General features: G+C 43.0%; 1 protein-coding gene across 1 annotated transcript in view; it reads right to left on the bottom strand.

Annotated features, from left to right (window-relative positions):
• Positions 1-20969, bottom strand: part of RIN2 (Ras and Rab interactor 2) — a 36552-nt gene that overhangs the window by 4627 nt on the left and 10956 nt on the right. Inside the window, exons 4-8 of the mRNA XM_010012590.1 lie at positions 19637-19709; positions 16781-16872; positions 13343-14473; positions 3913-4218; positions 1745-1876 (exon numbers count right to left, since the gene is read on the bottom strand). Of these exons, the coding sequence (XP_010010892.1) occupies positions 1745-1876; positions 3913-4218; positions 13343-14473; positions 16781-16872; positions 19637-19709 (1734 nt within the window). The remainder of the gene's footprint in view (positions 1-1744; positions 1877-3912; positions 4219-13342; positions 14474-16780; positions 16873-19636; positions 19710-20969) is intronic.

The raw sequence follows: 20969 nt of genomic DNA, 5'->3' as shown, positions 1-20969 counted from the left end.
CAGCTCACAGTAATTTTCTGTATTACTGGTAGCATCCTCCTGGCCTTTAGTTCTGCAACAAGTTCAATACATAAAATACATGCAAGACCCATGAGACACACTGGACAATACTTTACATTTGAACTGCACAACCCCAAACAATAAACAATTTTTACTGCACAGTATAGTTCAGATGGTCCCAAAGACAGGGCCAGCCAATAGACAGACTTCTTTTGCTACATTAAAACCAACACCACTTAATAGTCCAGTAAATGTTTCTACCTTTTAAGCATGTTAATGATCTCCAGCTTCATATCTCAACTATTTTCTTAAGATTCCCAAACAGTGCACCAGACAATGCTCTGTACACAAAGCAGGGAACAGAGTAGTGCCAAACTGGGGGAGTCCTGGCACAGTTCTCTCGTGCATACCAGCATGTAAAAGGATACGGCAATTTCAGCAAGCCAAGAGATAGCAGCAGTGGGAAACATACATATATGCTTAAACTCACAGCTGAGCTTGGTCACAAGAACCTTTATACTTTCTCATAAACTGGTAGATTCTGGGGCCTACCAAGAACTTGCAGAATACCTCTTTGTTAAAAACACCACCTTGAAAACAGAAAGAAAGGAAATTTCCTGGCCTCTAGTGGACTTCAGCCATCATTCAAGAGTGCCTTAGGAAACATATTCCTAGGGCTCATAAAAATACTTTGTGAGAAGCAAATAGTGGGAAGAAGCAATCATTAAGGGGCTCAATATTCTCAAAAGCACTTCCCCCATAGGGGCAGCGAATTCCCCCAGAAGTTTTTGCAAAGCACCTAACCCAGGTCCCATTACTTGTCTCACAATTTAACTGAATGCTGTGGCCCTATAAATACTCCCAGGATATTTTCAAGCACAGAAGATAACCACACTTGGCACCTGCACAGTGTATGTGTTTGCTTGCTGTCATGATGCCTCCATTTTAGACTCCCCTGGAAAGGATTTCTACTCAAATGAGGTTAACAGCAACTGCACTATGAGGAAGAGTTCCCCCTTCCCTAGTCATAGAATCATAGAATCATAGAATAGTTAGGGTTGGAAAGGACCTTAAGATCATCTAGTTCCAACCCCCCTGCCATGAGCAGGGACACCACACACTAAACTAGGTCACCCAAGGCTCTGTCCAGCCTGGCCTTAAATGCCTCCAGGGCTGGAGCATTCACAACTTCCTTGGGCAACCTAGTCCAGTGCCTCACCACCCTCACTGTGAAGAGCTTCTTCCTTAGATCTAATCTAAAGTTCCCTTGTTTAAGTTTAAACCCATTACCCCTTGTCCTACCACTACTGTCACTAACGAAGAGTCCCTCCCCAGCATCCTTGTAGGCCCCCTTCAGATACTGGAAGGCTGCTATGAGGTCTCCATGCAGCCTTCTCTTCTCCAGGCTGAACAGCCCCAACTTTCTCAGCCTGTCTTCATACGGGAGGTGCTCCAGTCCTCTTATCATCCTTGTGGCCTCCTCTGGACTTGCTCCAACAGCTCCATGTCCTTTTTATGTTGAGGACACCAGAACTGGACACAATACTCCAAGTGAGGTCTCACAAGAGCAGAGTAGAGGGGCAGGATCACCTCCTTTGACCTGCTGGTCATGCTTCTTTTGATAGAGCCCAGGATACGGCTGGCTTTCTGGGCTGCAAGCGCACACTGCCTGCTCATGTCGAGTTTCTCATCAATCACCACCCCCAAGTCCTTCACTCAATTCTAATAAATATAAATAAATTACCTTCTCCATGCAGCAAAGATGGATCCAGCAATTCCATCATGTATTCAATTTCAGTATCCAGTTCCAGCATATCACACTGGGCTAGTACATATGTCAACACAGGCAAGAAATCATCAGCTCCATACAGCCTCCCTGGATTAAAGGGAACACAGACAGTGATAGGCAAGCCACAACCTTTTACCTGTTTCAACATTTGAAAGGAAAGCATTACTTTGCCACCTTCATAGTCCAGTATGTTTGTATTACTCTAGAACCTCCTGTTACTGATGCACGGAAAAGAGAACATCATCTGACACTCACTGGACAGGACTCTACTACCAGCTTCATCTTGTACTTCTAACTAGCACAAATCTGATGATGCACACCTTGAGGCACGCAAGGGAATTTAAAGACTGGGCTCACCTTGGCATCAGTGCAGCTGGTGAACTCACAGGAGGCTGCCATGCCTGTCTGATCTGACCTCCACCTGCACTTCTATCACTGGCTAAGAAATGTGATGAATAGGTATTTTCTTTACTCATACAGGGATGACACCCACTTTCTGGAAGGATCCAGCCACATATACCAGTTTCTAGGTCTGAATCCCAGAAGAGAAGCCTGAATGTAAAAGTGTATTAGATTTGACATAACAACTCAGCTCATCTCCTTGACAGAGCATAATTAGAAAAACCAGTGAGCAAAGCCTCATGTAATTCCCAACTAGCCAGTGAAGAATCATCAGCAATGGCAGCACACAGCTAACACACAGGGACTGTGCTGTACCTAGGTCTGTCTAGTCCTACCACTTCTACTGCATTTAAACTTTCTGTTTAGAAAATACTATGTGGTCAGATCTTCAGACCTCTGGGTCTGGCCAACTGTGTTCACTGTGTAACTGGTGTGAGCAGGAGCCAACTTCATCTTTGGTGAGACTCCACATGACTGAGGGGCTGACACCTAAAGTTACACCAGCTAAGAGGATAAGGCATACTCTCCAGGTATTACACTACTATCTGGCTGTCAGAAACTCAAACAGCTGTGGGGTCAATGCCATGTTTTCTGAACTTTGCATGACAAAACAAGACAACCAAGAAGTGTTTACCACATCTTCGCCCAAGCCCCTCAGTGCAACAGTTAACTGGCAGCAGCCTTTCAGTATTTTTCTTCTGTATGTTGGAAACACCTTACTCAATGAGGTGAAATTGATGTGGATATTCCTGTATCCATTTTAAAACACAGGATTTTGCACAGAAATAATAAGCTGGGCAGGAGCTTGGACCCAAATCTTGCAAAAGAGCCTGGGGGTCTTCAACAGGCACAAGCTTTCACAATTCATCTCAAATCTCAAAAGAAAGTTGGCATCTTGACCAGCACTGGACCCAGCTGCACATCCAATGCCCACTTAGGAAGAAAACTGCCAACCACCTGAAGCAGCTTATACTTCCTTAGGGAAAAAAAAATCTCCCGTAACCAACAGCATTGCTTCACTTCAGCTCCTGACCTGCCGCAGCAGCATATGGTCAGATGACAGGCAACAGAGCTGCACCTATGAATTCATGCCATGTGGCACAGCATTTTAATTGTGCCACTGAGTACTCATCAGGTCTTGACTAATCTGTAGTTCCATTTCATTATCCAGGTTTCAAGGTCACATTTGGACGCTTGCTACATAGATGTTATTTCTGTTCCAAAAACAGAGAAGAGTCAAAATGAAGACATTCAGAGGCACGGCAAGCCAAAAGTACTGGATCAGAGGCTGCTTTCCTTCACCCATTAACATAGAACCTTTTAGTTGTCTTATTGCATACACCCTATTAAATTACTATAGCTAAATATGGGGTGTTAGCTCTTTTACAATTTCCAGAAAAATACTAATTCAGTACCAGTGTCAAATTCCAGGCTCACAGGACAACAGCCAACTTCAGAAGCCTACCTACAGTTAAGCAAAACGGTTTTTTTTAAGCTGCCTTACAACTTTGCTTCTCATCGAATTCGTAAAGTGTGCTGCCAGGTGCACCAGAGAGGCCAGGAAAGAACCAGAGAGGAAGACTCTCTCTCAAAAGGGCAAGGAGATGCCATGAGAGCTCCAGGATAAGGAGACATATCTGCAGAATCAGGTGATTCCTTCCACCAAAAGATAACCCCAGGTTTGGAACATCAGTGAACTTGAACCATGAGAAGCACCATACCCGAGTTATTCTCCATAACAGTGTAAATCAGTTTGCAAACTCGCAGCAGCAGCATGACTTTTTTTTCAGGTGAATACATTTTCTGCATGGTCATGAACTTGACTTTAATCTTTTCAATGTCCACGAAGTCTGGTGTTGGAACAAACACACCCAGTTCCTGAGGATTCCTCTGCCGCACCAACTGCAGGTTTTCCTTTAGCTGTTTCCAAGAACCATCCGCTGTATGAAACTCTTTTAACATTGCTTCAATATGGCCCTTCAATGGCTTCAGAATGCACTTATGCATGGCCTTCTCCAGGACAACATCTGCAACGGGAAAACAGCTGATGTACTCCTCTAGAGCAGAGCCAGTATTAATATAACCGTTCCCAAAAGAGGTACTGTAGAGCAAAACCTACTTGCTAAGGCCTATTTATTATACAAGCTGAGTTTCCAGATGTTTGTTAACAAGAAAACAAAAGGCAGAGCAGAATCTGTATTTAATTTTCATTTATGGCAATGTGGTAAATACAAAAAGCCCCCACAAAGACAGAGCACAGACTGGCAGACACAAAAAAACCCAACAAACCACACACAGGAGAAAAAAAAAAAAAAAAAGAAAAAAAAAGGGGCATGTTGCAGCCCCAGTTAACTTTGTCTTTTGTTGCCCAGAAGTCTCCAAGTTTGATTTTACTTTGAGTTTAGACTTCAACTCCCAAACTTAAAGACAATCAAAATCATAACTTTGTCTGTTTTGGCATAAAAGCCCGTTCTTTTCGCATAGTTCCCATCAGAAACTGTAACTCAACCAATGTCTCCCAAAACTTGGCTCAATTTTGTCAAAATCTTCATGAAGTTGGACAGATTATGGGCTTTAAACTATAAATGAAAACCAAGCTGTGTTTGTCCAGCTTTGGATTTCATCATACAAGCTTATATACAGCTTTGTCATCAAGTTTGAAGTTCTTTGTTTGGCAATTGTGTGCACGTGGCACAGTAACCACTAACTTAGGTGGTTTTTTTATTTATTCTTGTTCTACTCAGATTTTTCTTTATCAATCATTCTCAATTTTCAAAGTATGGACCACATCAACAAAGAAAGGTCATTTTCTCTGCAAACCTTTACTTCGTAAGTTAATTTCTTCTCCCATTCAGTGTGCCTATGTCAATATAGCTTACATTAGTAATTAGCTTACATCACTTATTTGTACCATAGTGAACTGCCACAAGCATAAAAGCAACTGGGGACCCTTCAGCCTGGCCAGTGCACCAACACCCTGATGGTGGGGCAGGACCATAGCCTAGCGCAGGCATATGTACTAGGGGAGCACAGGCATGAAGAGCAGGATGAAGAAAGACCGGGTCACTGCTCTATCACTTGTTTATACAAGCCAGCTCTGGGCATTGCTGCTACTAGTGGCAACTCATTAATGTGTCATTAAACCTCACACCCTTTCCGGGTTCGCTGCCTGTTCTTAAGTGTTTTCCTTTGACCATAGTCCCTTTCTTGTCTCCCTTCACCCCTCTTTTTTAATTGCAGACTATTTCTAAGGCTTGTGCTTTACACACACACATCCCTGCCCTCCCCGCCTCAGTTTTCTTTCTTTTGCTTTATGCCTTCATTTATTTCATCTTTGTGTCCAGCCATTTTCCCTTTTGGGTCTTCATACCTCTCTTTCCCATACAAACCAGCCCTTCACACACTCCTCTTCTTATGGTGCCTTGGTTTCATATGTAGTGTTTATTCTGTGTTTGTCTCACATGCAATTCCCAAATGTCCAACTCTATTGGGAGTTTCCATCTCTCCTATCCCAATTGTGCTGGGGCTTCTGTAGCTCCTCTTGCTATTTTCCCCTCCCAAGACTCTAACAGAGGTGGCAAAGCCGTGTTTGCTTTATTCCAGGATGCTTTAAACACATCTGGGCTCTCTCTCATAGTGGAGACTGGGAAAGCTGCTGGAAAGGAGAAAGAGTGAATGTGAGGAGCAGTATTTGCCCTCTGATTTTCTAGATTTCCCTATGACTACCAGTAAAAGCATAACCAGTCTGACACATATTCTTGATGGCCTGTCACACAGCATGAAGGCTGGATCCAGCTTCCGACCACACCAGAGCTGCCCATTAACGTAAGTGGCAACATTTCAAACAACTGGTCCTTGCTTATGGTACATGTTACCTATGGTACATGTCGCCACTGACAGCACTTCCAAATCCAGCCAGGAAAGCAGAAGCTTCACCCTTCTGTGCAGTGACAGAAACTGCTTCTCTGTGCCATCAAAGCAATCCTCAGAGCTCATGAGGCGGAAATACTTTTCCACTAAGAAGGCAGCAGGCATCTCCCCCCTGAGGAATCTCCCCCATGGATATTTCAGCCTGCAGCATTGCTCGTGGGCACACACAGTTCCTGGCTTGGGGCTGGCCCCACAATGATATTTATTTTTTTAAACAATTCAGCTTACTTTATTTATTTCTACTGCCTGTTCAGTCTTTTAAATAGCAAAAACATGAAACACCTCTGCAGTTTGCATTCCAACTGCCTGGTCTCATTTAAGTCAAAATTAAAGCAGTTGGTGCTGCCAAACATTACATGGAGTGAGAGAACTGTCTATCCCCATGAAATTTTAACTCCCTCAAGCTTCCACTGGAAGTTCTGCATATGAATAGCTAGTGTTAGCTGTCCTTTTCTTCAAATAAAGCTGGGTCAACATCACATTTGGTCACAGGAAGCTCAATAAATTGTAAAGAATTCAACATGGATCCTCAGATGATGGAGCACCTAGCCTGGGATGGGAGATGCGAATACTCAGTATGCTTCTATGATTGATCCCCTATAGGTTCCAGGATGGAGCTGATTCAGCTGTTGCCTGCAGTACCACTATGGAGAGAGCTGCAGAAGCAGTCCCTCCCCAGAGGTTACAGGAACCGACCGCTGCTGGGAGGGAAAGTTCCTCCACTGATCCCCAGTCCTTGGCTGGGGCCAGGATTGTTAGCTGTAGGCAAGAAGTGGAATCCACGTCACTGCTCAGGTCGGGCTGGGTATCAGTTGGCAGGTGGTCAGCAACTGTATTGGCCATCATTTGTGTTCATTGTTTTGGTTGTTTGTTTTTTTCCTTTCCCCTTTTAGTTTTATATTCTCTCCCCTTGTTATTTCCCTCATCATTATTATTATTGGTGGTAGCAGTAGTAGTTTTGTATTGTACCTTAGTTACTGGACTGTTCTTAACTCAACCCGTGGGGTTTCCACTCTCCTCCCCATCCCTCTGGGAGCGGGGGGGGGTAAGGCGGGAACTGAGCAAGCGGCTGCGTGGCTGTGAGTTACCAGCAGGGCTTAAACCAGGACACCTTAGAGTAAGTTAGTGGCACTCCTGCAGTTTCTCATACAGGTGGATCGCACTGATTTTTATGGCTGTGAAAGGAGGAGTTCTTTTGTATTTGTAATTCGTCACAGGCTCCAAATGCAGAGCCTGGAAATTGCCTTGAAATTTACTTGATCACATTCTGCAATTTCTCTGGGAACTTAAATAGATTTGAAGGAGCACAGAGGACGATAACTCATATGGCTGTGCTCAAAGCTCTGCACAGGGACCAAGTACTTATTGCTGAAGGCTGTTCTTAATGGTTTCTGTGCTGTTAACATGATCAGGTAAATAAAAATAGGATGGGATATTTTTCAAAGCATCCTTCAGTGCTGTTCAGTGACTGTATTACAGCTAGCAAGAGACAAGTGAAGGACATATAGCTGTGACTCCAAAGAGATACTGCCTTGGCTTGGTAAGGGTAAACTCAGAGAACTGTCATTTTAATGCAGCATGTTTGCACAGAACTACCCAGCAAACAAGGAAGTGACTGAGATATGAAGCTATGACAGTGTGTCCAGGGTTGTTTTGTTGTTGTTTTAAAAAACAAGCCAAAAAAAACACCCACCCAACCAAAAAACCAAAACCAAAACCTTTTCTTCTCCCTTATGAATTCTTGGCACAGACATAGGGATCACAGAGTTCTACCTCAAAAAAATTGCAAATTCTAGTAAGCTGACAAGGGCAACAACAGAGCAAGATTGACAAGGACTGGACTTCTTTTGTTTTTTTACTGTCAATAACAACACCCATATGCATCCTAATTAATATAAAACCTGTGTAAATATTTATACTATTACTAAAGCCTGGAACGACAGCATTTCTTGTGATCAGGGTCTCAGACCAATATTCAGTGTCACAGGACACCGATAAGCATGTTTGGAATCAGATCATACAAATATTTACCCTGTCTTCTGAACTGCTGTTACTGGCCCCTTTCAGAGAAAGGGGTTTCTGGATATGATTCCACAAAACAATTCCCAGTCAGCAGCAGATTTCACTGTTTAAGTTCTAATGGCCACCAAAAAAAAAAAAAAAGAAGCATAGGAGGGTCTCCCGGGCAAGTTACCATCTAAGTTGTGAATTGAGGACTGATCCTTTGCATTAACGTCTCTGTACACTTCCCAGATCCAAATCGGCAACTAAAATTCCTGTTTAATTCAGCATGTACAAAGTATTTTCAAATATTCTCCTAGGATGCTTAATACTCCCAAACAGACACTCTTCAGATTTATTTTTAATTGAACAGCATTTGAGCTGAGCACTATGCAGTTTTCCTGAAATTATATTTATAATTAGCCTCTAGCCTCAAAATGGGAACTGGAAATGCTTTGATAAATGAATTGCAAAGGCTAGCCAGCTAGTTTCGTTATGACTTGTGGAAACACATCTGCATCCTGTGCTGACATGCTATTTTGTTTTGCTGCTAACCACACAAGTCTGCATCTAGAGAGGACATGTGAGTCATCGCCAGTGTCCTTATGCAGCCTCTTTACAACCCTCGCTGCCTGAAATCGCAGGCACACTCGCACCTTCTCCAGGCTGACAGTTCACCTGTAACCAACTGCTGTCACCCCACTGAGATTACCTTTCAGATTCCAGACCCTGGATTTACAAACTCACTCTCTTTCTCATCTACGATGGCCAAACCAGAGATTAGTAAAAGAAGGGCTCAGTAAGAAAGAGACTGAGCAAGCCTGGGAACCATCACAAAAAGGCACAGTCCTGGACAAGTAAGATTGCCTGGGAATTGTTTTGGAATACTGCAGTGCATACATGCAGGACACATGACTACATTGCATTTGCTTTGTTTTGGATTTTCCTAATATCTCTCATTTTCATATACTGGCACGACTGATATGAATCTACTTTAAGACAGCTCATAACAGCATGGCTAAGTGTCCCATTCTTGGTGCATATCTACAGTGACACGTGGTGCAGACAAGGGCATCTCCTCTAAAGCAGCAAGACTTAAAAGTTAAAACCTAACAGAACCCACGTTCTTTGATAATTTGCACAACCCTGAAAACAGTGGACTGAGGTGGGTGATGGCTGGGCAGCAGTGGCAGAAGTTGAGCAACTAGGGAAGAAAGTCTCTAGGGTAAACCTCCCTTCATTTTATCTAAACTAAGCACACCAACAAATCACAGAACTATCTGTGCTAGGTTTGCTTTGCTTTAATCATCTGTGGGTTATTTAAAACTCACACTGTGCCTGTGTGGCAAATGTGTCTTCTCTTGCAGAAATAGTACTAGAGTACCAGGGAATAAGTCACAAAGCAAATCAAGGGGATGGTCAGGAAAGGGAGAATCAAATCCTCTGCCTCTGCTCAGTGCTTTTACCAACTGTTTCTCACTTGCTCTATCCCCCCACTTCTGCAGTGAAAGGAGGAGTGCTCAGGGTCACATTGGTCAGCCTCAACTCAACATGAAAAGGTACTAGGATGTTCAACAGGATGGGGGGACAGGACACCAAAACAAATGTACAAGCACCTGAAAAGTAACACAGTGCTAAAACCCAGCCAATGTGAGTTTTTCAAGGAGAAATACTGGCATACCATTCTTATTCCTTTAAGAGGGTAGCTGGATCTGTGAAGACAGGGGAGCAGGGGATAGACTGGATCTTAGCCTTTTTAAGACTTATAACCTTATTCAGTGCAACTTTCCCATAAGCAAACAAGGGAAATATTGTCTTGCGGTAATTACCATAAGGTGGGTGCATGAACGGGTGCATAAAATACTGCACTGAGAAATCCAATTATCACTGTTTGACTGTCAAACAAACAGATATTTGGAAAGAGGTATCATGGGGGTCAGCCCTGGGCTTTGGTCTATTTAGTATTTTCATTAAAAATTTGGATGATAAAGCGGAGAGTTTGCATACAGATCCGCACATGATATCACGAACAGGAGAAAGGCATCACCAGTCCTTTGGAGACCAGGCTTAAAGTTATCTTTGTAAGAGGGAAACTTACAAAAAATAAATCTAATATGATAAAATATCCTAATAACAACAACAATAAAACATTGCCTGTCAGCAAGAGGAATACGAAGGCAAAAGTGCTGCTCAGAGAAGCCTCCCTCAGAGCAGAGCGGCTAGCTCAGCGGCTCCCATAGAGAGTGGGTTACTCTCCTTGAGCTCTGTCTGCCTGCAACACCTCCATACAGACCCGAGTTGCTACAAAAAGGCATGTCCTGCCAATAAGGGGCCAACACATTCTCTCCAAGCCTCTTTTAACATAGTCAACATTTAAAAATCCATTATGGATTAGAAATACCAAGGCAAAAAACAAGTAGTATTGTTTAGGTACCTTTCCACACAATGAGTTAACACCTTATTGCCAAATCACTTAAACCTGTCATTTCTTGGGCTAGGCCCGGATTCAGGCATTGAGACTGAAGCTGTTCAGGTATTAGATCCCACCTGGTGGAGTGATGATAGTCAGCTGGACTCCTTTCTATTTACAGCCAGGAAAAGAAACACAAAACCTCCTGAAAATCAGCTATTCAAGTGGCTGTGAACTATCAGGGTCCTTCTGACCAGTCCAGGTCTTTATTCTGTGGATACACATGCAGGCGTGGGTAACTTCTTTAAAAAAAAAAACAACTTTGCATTCACCCTTAAACAACAAAAAGCCATGTGCCTTGGTCTTGATTCTGTCCCAACACTGGGAATCCCGTTGTTTCAAAAAGGGTTAGCAGCCTACAGTACTAAGAGTAGGAGACATCTATCAGGAATAATTAGAAACACTGATGCATTCTCCCAGTGATTTGGCAGAAGTTAAATAATTTGATATGCCCCCTGTTTGGGAAACTTGAAAGATCTCCCACAGAAGTCCTTTGGTTGCTAGAGTCTGGGAAGTTCTAAATGAAAAGCTACATGATCAAAGATCATTGCACAGACATGGGAGAAAGTCTCAAGCACCAAAAGCTTTACTAAACCCTGGAGGGTGCTGCTCCAGTACATACCAAAATTCAAGAGATAACAGTGGGATAAGGTGAAATCTGGCCCCCCAGAATGGGCAACCAGTCACAGCAGCAGTTCTGCTGGATGGGAGAAAGGGTAAGGAGTGGCTCCAGCTCCTCTCCACTGGGCAGGACTAGCCCCAACACTTTGTGCTACAGGCTCCCTCCCTGCCCCACCGGCGGCAGCAGTGGGTGAGAGTTGCAGGGTGAAGCTGCTGCCTGCTCTAACCTTGCAGTCACCAGGCCTGAACAGAACCTCTGGGCTCAAACACTGACTCGCCACTGCCATGGGACAGTACATGATGAACAGGAAGAAGAAGCACCAGCAGCACACGTCCAACCCTCAGCTGACACACTGAGAAACCTGCACCATGAAAGTGTAAATTGACAAGAGAGGATACATGACTACTCACAGTTAAAATTTGGGCTGCAATTTGGGCTGCAATTCTGTACCAAGTCAAGCAAAACCACAGATAATAGGCAGGACTACATCATAATAAGTTCTCTATGGGGATGACTAAATCTTGCTGTCACATAGTTATCTGCTTAGATCAGCAACATCTGATGCTACTGATCCACTGTGGTTGTTTGCAGGCTCAAGCCATAGGCAGTAGATGATTCAAAAGTAAGTTCTTCCTTTGTTTAAATCATCCTACTTTATAAATTAATTGCATTTAATCACATGACCAAAGTCAGATTTTTTTGTCAATAAAGAAAACTAATGTAGTTTTTATATTTCCTAGCTTACACTACTCCAAACTACTGAAACATTTAAAAGCAGACAGCATTTTGCCAGTCTTCAGAGACCCACAGTCCGATTTAACCACACCCTTACAATGAAAAGCCCAAGTCAAATCAAGCTTCACAAAATAACAAGCAAACTAGATCTGCATTTCTTTGTCGAATATCCAATTCTCTGCAGAAATCCAGGCAAAAAGTCATCTACACGACTGCTCAATTTGCTGCTTTTTCTTCCACATAACACCCACACAACATTCTTTATTATTATAGTGAGAACATTACAGTCTTTGAGAGAGTGTCGATTTCAAGGACACTCTTCCCAGTGTTATATTTGCTTTAACAGTGCTTATTACTTTTGCTTGACTTTGTGTAAATGAAGTTGAGGTTACATGAGAGTACTTCCTTCTGCATGTCTTTGACAGGCAGAAATCTCAACATAAAATCATCCTCTAGTCCCAGAGCAAGAACTATCTGCCAATTTTGCACTGGGGCCAACTGTTGGGACACTGGGATGCAGGAGAAAAACAAGCAAATTAGGACTGAAGTGAGCTCACAAGGAAAGTATTCTGCCCTGAGGGATGTTTACCTCCTAAATGTGGCTTACATGCTCTTTGACAAATACTGCTCAGACTCGGCAAGATAGAGGGGGAGTGTGATTTTATGCAGCAACAATGAGTTCACTTTTGTGGATACACAAGTCTCTCTGTTGTTAAAACATGTATTCAAACATATATCTCAGTGGCAGCCATTTATAAAAATGTATATTTGAACAGAGATACAGAAAAACTCCTATTAGCAGCCCCTTCTCTCTCTTGCACACATTTGGATTTTTGAAACTCATAACTTTCTATTTAGCTTCGAGTATAGGGACAGTGCAGCTTTGTTAGGAGTGAATGAGAATATTTGGAAGAATAAGACTTATTTCAAAAGTAAGTTGCTCCTGACGCTGGTTTTGAATAAATTCTAGTTCTATGGCTAAAATCCATATAGCTAAAATTGGCACAGTTTTGGTCCAAGAATCCAGAACTATTTCATCCCAATTCAGAAAAAAATACATGTGTGCCAGCAAATAAAGGATTCTGTAAACAGTACAGCAGCTAAAAATAAAATAAAATAAATATCTATAGATAATCACAGGTAAAAAACTGCACACTGCAGGTTGTAAAGATAACTTTTTATGAGCACCTTTGTAGCAAAGTTTTGAGTTGCTGGGGTGATTTGGGTGCAGGAGGGTGTGAGAGGTTGTTTTGTTTTAAGACTCAAATACTCCATGGCTTGAACTCTGCTAGCAAAGTCAACCCCACCTTTCCAAACAAGCACAAAGACAATCATTCTAAAAACAGATTACACATTTTCACCTTCTGCCAAAACACAGGATAGTGTTTCTTACCTATTTGGTCCTCTGGAATCAGTGATTCAATTGGGGGATCAAGTTCGGAACTTTGGGACAAATAGTTCTTGACTTGGGTCATGAACTGCCGAATTGTCTGCAGCATATCGGTGCTCGAAACATGGCACTCCTTGTTTTCCTGAAGAAAGCTGACATAGTCCTGCACCAGGCATCCAAAATAAGTGCGTTTGTCCTGGGACATCTCTGCAATTTTCTTAATCATCCTCTTTTCAGGGGTCATGAAGGAACTGAAAACTCCACTGACTTTCCGTAGCTGAGATTTCACAATCTTGGGGAGAACAAATGAACTGTTTCTTTTTTTCTTGGGCTTCAAAGGGGGTGCCATGCTTTCTTGGTCACTTTCTCCCTCAAAATCCTCCAGGCTGCTGTTTGTGTCCCCCTCATAGCCAAACAGTGGCATGCTCCGATCGAAGTCCAGCGAGTCAGACGAGGAGGTGGAAATGCTCATGTCGCTCAGTCTCTGCCTGCCTCCATTCCACGGGATGTGTGACTCAGAGCTGGTAGCTACCGTCTTCAGGGCAGCTGCTGGAGCCAGCTCAGGCAGGGTTTCACCTGAGACACGAGCAGTTTCAGGCACAGGCACTGAGCTGCAGCCAGGTCGAATCACCGCTGCAGACTTTGAGCTGCCTTCCACCTCTGAGCAGACAGCCTGCTTCTTCAGCCGAGGCGGTGGAATAGGGGTTGATTTACTCTGCAGTAAATCCAAGCCTCTCTCTTTCTTATGGTTGACCGTTTCTGGCATGCTCGCCTGCTTTATAGTCCTGGAAAGCTGTGGACTCGTGAGGATGCTATTAATAGAAGGAGGTGGTGGCCGGGGCGGAGGAGAGCGAGGCCTCGCAGTGCCATTCACGTCTTGAGTTCTTGGGCTGTGCCTTTTCAGACTTCCACTGACATCCTGGCTGTGCACTTTTAAGAAGAGGGGATTAATGAAACACAGCGCTCCGTTGGTCTGGCAGCATTCCAGCTCTGAAGGCGTTCGGGTTCGTATAGAATGCACTCCATTTATAAGGCAGAGCTGACGTGAGTCTTTACAAGCACTGTCCAAAGACACAGGCCTGTGGGGAGGTGTAGGATCCAGGGGGTTGCTGTTAGCCAGGGAGCTCCAAAAGTCTGAAAATCATCATTGCGTTAACGTAAGAATGCAAACCAGCATGCAGATGGCTTTCAGAACATTCAGCTCAACATCGCTTGTCTCCAGACATTTTGACAAGCTTTTACTGATTCAAAGGGGAAAAAAGTTAATTCCAAATGAACCTCTTAAAGCCCCACCAGGCGTAAATGCATGCTACCCTCCCGGGCTGCTCTCACTCATCTATAAATAACATGACCAATGCATAGCTTCAAATCAACCCACTCAACTAAGTTTAAAAATAAGCTGAGAGTTCAAAGAAAGGAATGGAGACTGCAACATAGTAATTCTTACCAACTTGAAACTGATGGCAAGAATGCCAAGCACTCTACAACAGGATTCATGCCCAACAGCTGTGTCTTGCCTACTGGGCAGAAGACAGGAAATGGCCCATGGTGACAGGCCACTGCCAGAGACCTTATGCAGGCAAAGACATAATTCTTTACATAGTCATGCAATGCTGTTGGTTTTTTCCAGCTCCATGACTTTACATCCTGCCTGTAAATCCCTCAGCAGACTGGCCAGTGTGCCTGGCACATGGGCTGTTGAAAACATGCATCATGCAAGCGCCACTGCAGGTGAAACACAACAGTCAGAGAGGGAATCTTATGGTCATCACATGAAACATCAATAGACTGGCAATGTTTTTCCTGCTGTGGTTTGCTGGACTAACATGCTGTTGACCTGCCTTGTGCTGCTCTCCCTCTGAGCCTACGCTGTAAGAGAGCTCAGACAGGAGCTCCAACTCTCCACATTCAGACCAGGTTGTTTTGTGCCTATGTGTTAAGGAAAGCTCACACTTGCAGGAAAGGCCCTTGGGAGCTTTTATGCATCTCTTGGGTCTGCAGGATTGAAGGGGTGACTTCCTGCTGTGCTCTTTTGCACACGAACACCTAAAATTTCACCAAAATCTCACAGAAACTGTGATCTCACATACAATTGGTGTATTTAGGATCAATTATCTACCACGCAGCCACCGCTTCATCAGTCTCCTCCTCAGGTCTCAAAAGTATTAGCTTAAACAAAACACACAACATACACAGAGACTGTTCAAGCACAAGACTAATTCTGCAGCAAATTGGCCATGGTGCTTGTGGGTACCAAGGACAAAGCACAGACTGAAGAGCTTGCTCAACACCACCATCATCATCTCCTATAGAGGAACTCACCTAATGGTATTTTAAGGCTTCCAGCTGTCACTGGGAGACTGTCTTCTCAATCAGATCTTACTGTATCCCAATCAGATATTTTTTTTCCCCAACCATTCCCCTAATTAACAGTTCCATGATTGCCTCTATTACCATGAAAATCTGTACTTCCATGTAATTAGCTAAACTTGCAGGTAAGCAGTGCAGAAGTAATTTGTCTCCTCTCTAAAGCAAATCCCTTAACTGCATTGCTACTCCAGCAAAACAAAATGCAAAGCAGTGCAATACTTCCTGTATATGACTTTGCTGCAAAGTCCCACCAAATAGTTCTGGAGACGCTCATGCCAGCACTCTTGATCTAGTGAGGGTCTATTTCTATATCAAAGACGATTCAAAAATCTTCTGGGACAAAGTCTGCTGACAGTCAACCCTCCCTTCCTGCAAAAGGAAGTGCGGTCATGCAGAGTTGCTCAAGGATTCATCTGGGTGGAGCCCATGTTTCAAATCCCACTAGGCCTCGCGTCTCCTGCCAGCTCAAGGTATGTTTTACAATGAGTCTGTATTTGGCTATAGCAGCCAAGTGATGCAAGGACATGTCCTTGCATTTTCTTCTGTTATTTTAAAAATGTCACCAAACCAATGTGTGCAGATACGTTCTGCAGATCCTATGTATACACTCCTCCTTTTATTAATATGCTAGTGCATTGAGCCTCCCATCTCAAAAATCACCAGTCTAAGATTACATGTCAACCTGAACAGAAGTTTTAACAGTGAACCTCAGTTCCTACACTCCCCTGGCAATTCCAGCAAATCATCAAGCTATGCTTGATGTAAGCCTGCAGCAAACATTAGCTCTGGAAGGAGAACCTACATCAAACCTCTGACTAGGGATTGTAAGGCTTGCTTTGCCCAGGGGCTGTCCAGGGAGGAGAGAGGAGAAAGGAAAGAAAGGGCACTAACAAACATCACAGAACGCACAGAAGGAAGAAAGAGCACTAAGGTCACCATTTAGCAAGTACAAGATCTGACTTCCCAGTTAGAGAAGCTTGTAGCTGACCGATATGAACTATTTACTGATACAGACTATTCAAGCTTACAGCAGTGCTACAAGGAATGACATCTATGCAGAGATCTACTTACTCAGTCCAAGCTGAGCAATCTCTTCAAGTTCAGCTTCTGTCTTTGCTGCAGAAATAGCATGAGGCAACTTCAGGGTGAATGGAAGGACATCCCTGTTGTCAAAGAGAAAAACAATTATGGCTTTGACAGCAACATCCATAATTTTAAAAGCATTTGTTTTCAACACTGGCAAGGGCTGAGCTCTGATTTTTCCTTCTTGAGCTGTGGCAGGTAGCAGTGGCCTTAAACACAGAGCACACAGTGAAAACATTACCAACCCCAGGGCTCCTTGACATTGAAGTGCAAATGACAGTCAAGTCCCAAGTCCCCAGGAATCTCTTTAGGCTTGTTTCCACAGAGCCATCCAATGTTGTTTCCCATTACAGCAGAAGCTTTTACACCTGGTCTTTTACAAGCATACCAGTGAGATGCAAAAGTGTTATCTGCCCTAAGCCCCCCAGTGAAGCTTATTGTCTGAATACACTGTTGATTGCTCTCAAAGTTGAATTCCAGTTCTGAGAATAAAAATTTAAATGAGTACTTGGGCAGCTTCCCTGAACATTTTTAAGTCAGGATGTTTTGGTGCTACTCTGTCCTAGGCTGAAAACACACTTCATTTAAGAAAGTCTGTAATTTATTTTCATATGTGGTTTCTCTTCACTGCACCCTAGAAGCTCAATGGATGTTTACAAACGCAGATGCATGAATGAGTGAAAAACATGCCAAATCCAGTGTAAAAAGCTTTTAGACAGAGGTTTTAAAGGACAAAACTACTAATTACATGTACATTGTTCGACTACTGCTATCAACTACTATACCTCTTGCCTGCCTAATTGGTACTGATACACCCTCAAACAACAGTGCATGCTAAGCTGCAAAATCTGTAGTAGAAGTAACTACGTAAATAAGAGTAAGTGAGGACAAATGGAGCACAAGAATCCTACATACAACTGGTGTCAGCATAAATTATTATGGGTTTTTTTAGGCTGTGAACAAGCTAACCATCTGTTGTAGCACAGAAAGATGGTAAGTTTTTATCACAAATATTCTCCATGGTGTATGTTAACATGTGAAAAAAAAATCAGGATTTCAGAATGCCATTCAAATTCAAATCAAGCACATGCATGATACTGATGCATTAGCTAAAAAGTATTTGAAGACACTTTCAATGCCATACCACAGATAATCTAGAGTCTAGAACATCATCATGGACTTAACAGAAAGACAGGTAACCCTTGACTCCTCATACAGAGTGACTGGGTATCTATTGCAAGAAATTCCCTCTGAATTTAGGAAATCCTCTTCGTTTTGCTGTGGTGTATCTAAATGGTACTCTCTCTCACAACAGCTATCTATCTGCTTCCCTAAGGAGTCCCTACATTTTCCTCTTGCACCCCCAGCAATCCTAGACTGCTGCCTGAAGAGGACAAGGATGATGGGTAGATGCTGCCACTTAATAAACATGAGGCAAACAGAAACATTTAAGATGCTTCTTGCCTGAATACGGAAATAAGCATCTGCTTCCAGAAGCACACCCATGATCAAAGAATGAGCCTCATTTACTGAAGTCTCTGAACAGATTTGCAGCTGAAGTTGTATTTATTAGTGGTATCTCTGGATAGGTTTGCAGCTAAAGTTGCGTTTAAGATGATGCATTTGTAATTGCCACTCTTTTCATTTCTTTTCCCTTTCCCAAAGGGCTGCAAGAAAAGGAACAGATCAATACACAGATGAACGGTTCTGTATGTGCTTCCTGAATGGGAGGCCTGGCTGTATCGGGACCAAATTCACAGTTAGCTGACTGAAATACCATTAAGAAAGTTAAAAGCCACTTTGAAGAGAGAGACTCATCAGTAAGGCAACAAGCTACTGTGTGTTGTGGGCTTACTTTTAGCAAATGTAAAGCAACTTGGAGCCTTCAGTGAAAGAAAAGGGACAAACTAATGCAAAGAAATCTACAGTTGCTGCATGCTCCCTGTAGGCACTTAAAAGGAATTTACCAGAGCCAGGCTAGCGCACAGAATTAAAAGGGGTGACAAGATAAGGAATCTCTCATCATTAAACTGCTTTTAAATGCAGTTTCACCTCATTTCTCATCCAAGTGATGACCAATTACTTATGTGGTAGAAATGCTGCTTTCATCACATGCATGTACAGCTCAGCAAAATGGAGGCCAGTAACAATGGGGGTCTAGATGCTTCTCCACCGCAAACAAAACCAATAAGCACAGCAACCTAAGCACATCCCCAGTGAGCGTTTCCTACATGAGAAATCACCACTGTCAGGCCTAATTGGCAACCTCATTGCTGTAAAAGGACTGAGACCACCAAAGTTGCCTCTCCCCGCTTCCTTCAGAAAGCGAGCAGATGTGCAGTCTGCATCTGTCCATGTCCTGCCTGTGGGTGAACGGAACGCTTGAGCATCATATGGAAGTTTCCACCGGTAAACTAAAGTCAAACTGAAATCAACTTAAACACCAGCTATTTTTTCTCCGCATACTTCCTGGAAAAGTGTCGGACAATCATAAACTGGAAAACTGATGAGGCCATTTTTGTTCTTCAGAATTTGCATTCGCATCTTGGTCATCATATTCTACTACAGTGTGACCTGACATTTTTCCATTAGTGTCCAAAAATGCTTTTTACTAGTAATTCCAAGAAATAGACATTGCGTGATAGTAACAGAGCAGTTAAAGCATTACAAGACATCAGTTGAAGTAAAGTCCAGCTTGGCAACATCTCACAGTAACATGGTGGGTAACGTAACACCAGCCTTCCAATAATCAGTATCAAATAGGACACCGACTTGCTCTTTTGTTATTTGTTTTGTTTTCAAGACAGTTTAGCTCATGTGCCTCAGAACGTGAGTCCATCTTACCTGCTAATACAGTAGAAAGCAATCAGCCTGAACAAATCAGCAAAGCTTATTCCAGACCCCTCCAAGGAAAACGCTGCAAAAAAAGGCACAAAAGGGAAGAATCACACACCTATCCAACATTTTTTAGAAAAGCTTAATAAAATACATCTCAGATTTTACTGTAAAATTCGTAAGTTTGCACCACCACACTAGCTGCTGGTTGGTTAAGAGAAAACAATTTTGTGGAAGAGTACCTTTCTCTGCTAAAGGCATTTTCAAGAATATACTGATAATCTTGGTAGTGGGTTTGCTTTTGTATTCCAAACATATGGTCTAATTCCCAGGAAAGAGATCAAGTGCGATGACAATTGCACAATGGTTTGCTAACAGACAATAAATCTGTAAGTTGCTAGTAGACAAATAATCAATAAATTCAGGGTCTTGAGCAACCTGCTCTAGTGAAAGGTGTCCCTGCCCATAGCAGGGGGTTGGAACTGGATGAACTTTAAGGTCCTTTCCAACCCAAACCAGACTGTGATTTTCTGATTTAATAACTGAGGCTTTGTTTGCCCAGTGTACTAATATACCTAATATAAAATCTCCTATTTCCTCCTCTTGCATTCCATTCTACTCACTAGTCTTCTCCCTGGATGCGTTAGCATCTAATGGGAGCTGATACATTTTCATTCACTTCAAGAAAACCATTTAACCTGAGAACCCTTTAAAAAACACTCCAACAATTCTGCCTTGTGCCATTGCCTAGCACAAGGAGGAAGGAAGATAGGAGCAATGCCTTTAATTTTTTTTTCCCACTCCATAGCATTGTTTCCTATTGATATAGATACTTGTTCATAGTGAAAATGGCACAGCAGTGATTGCCACCTCACTTACACTAAGCTCTCTTTAATTTCAGTGGCAAATCTCACCCAGCGACTACAAAGATGAAGCAGAAGCAGCTCCTAGACTGAAACGCTCTAGATCTTTCACCTCTGGACATGACTGAGATCAGAACAGAAGGAAGAGTATCTAACGAATGTAACAGTATCATGAGACAGGTTCCTGACATACCTGAACGTGGGGGAATGTGAAGCCTGCGACTGCTTCACCCTAGCCCTGAGTTAGGCAAGAGCCAGATGATGGGGGTGAATCTCCTGCTGGTGTGGCTCACAGTGTTGCTGCTTTTTAAGTTCATCTCCAAGGAGAGCATTTCCACTGCAGCAGACACTTCAGGCATCTGGGCTCAAACAAGGCAGAGCCCCAGGCTTGGTGGGGAAAACCAAAAGCCACACAGCAGTTTTGGATACCTCAGCAATGCCACCCGGTGAGCAGCAAAGGCATAACTTTGTCAGTACTC

This window comes from Nestor notabilis, unplaced genomic scaffold, assembly GCF_000696875.1.
Source record: "Nestor notabilis isolate BGI_N333 unplaced genomic scaffold, ASM69687v1 scaffold7044, whole genome shotgun sequence".
Classification (NCBI taxonomy): domain Eukaryota; kingdom Metazoa; phylum Chordata; class Aves; order Psittaciformes; family Psittacidae; genus Nestor; species Nestor notabilis.
The sequence above is the reverse complement of the archived record's forward strand: the minus strand, read 5'-3'. Positions and strand labels throughout refer to the sequence as shown.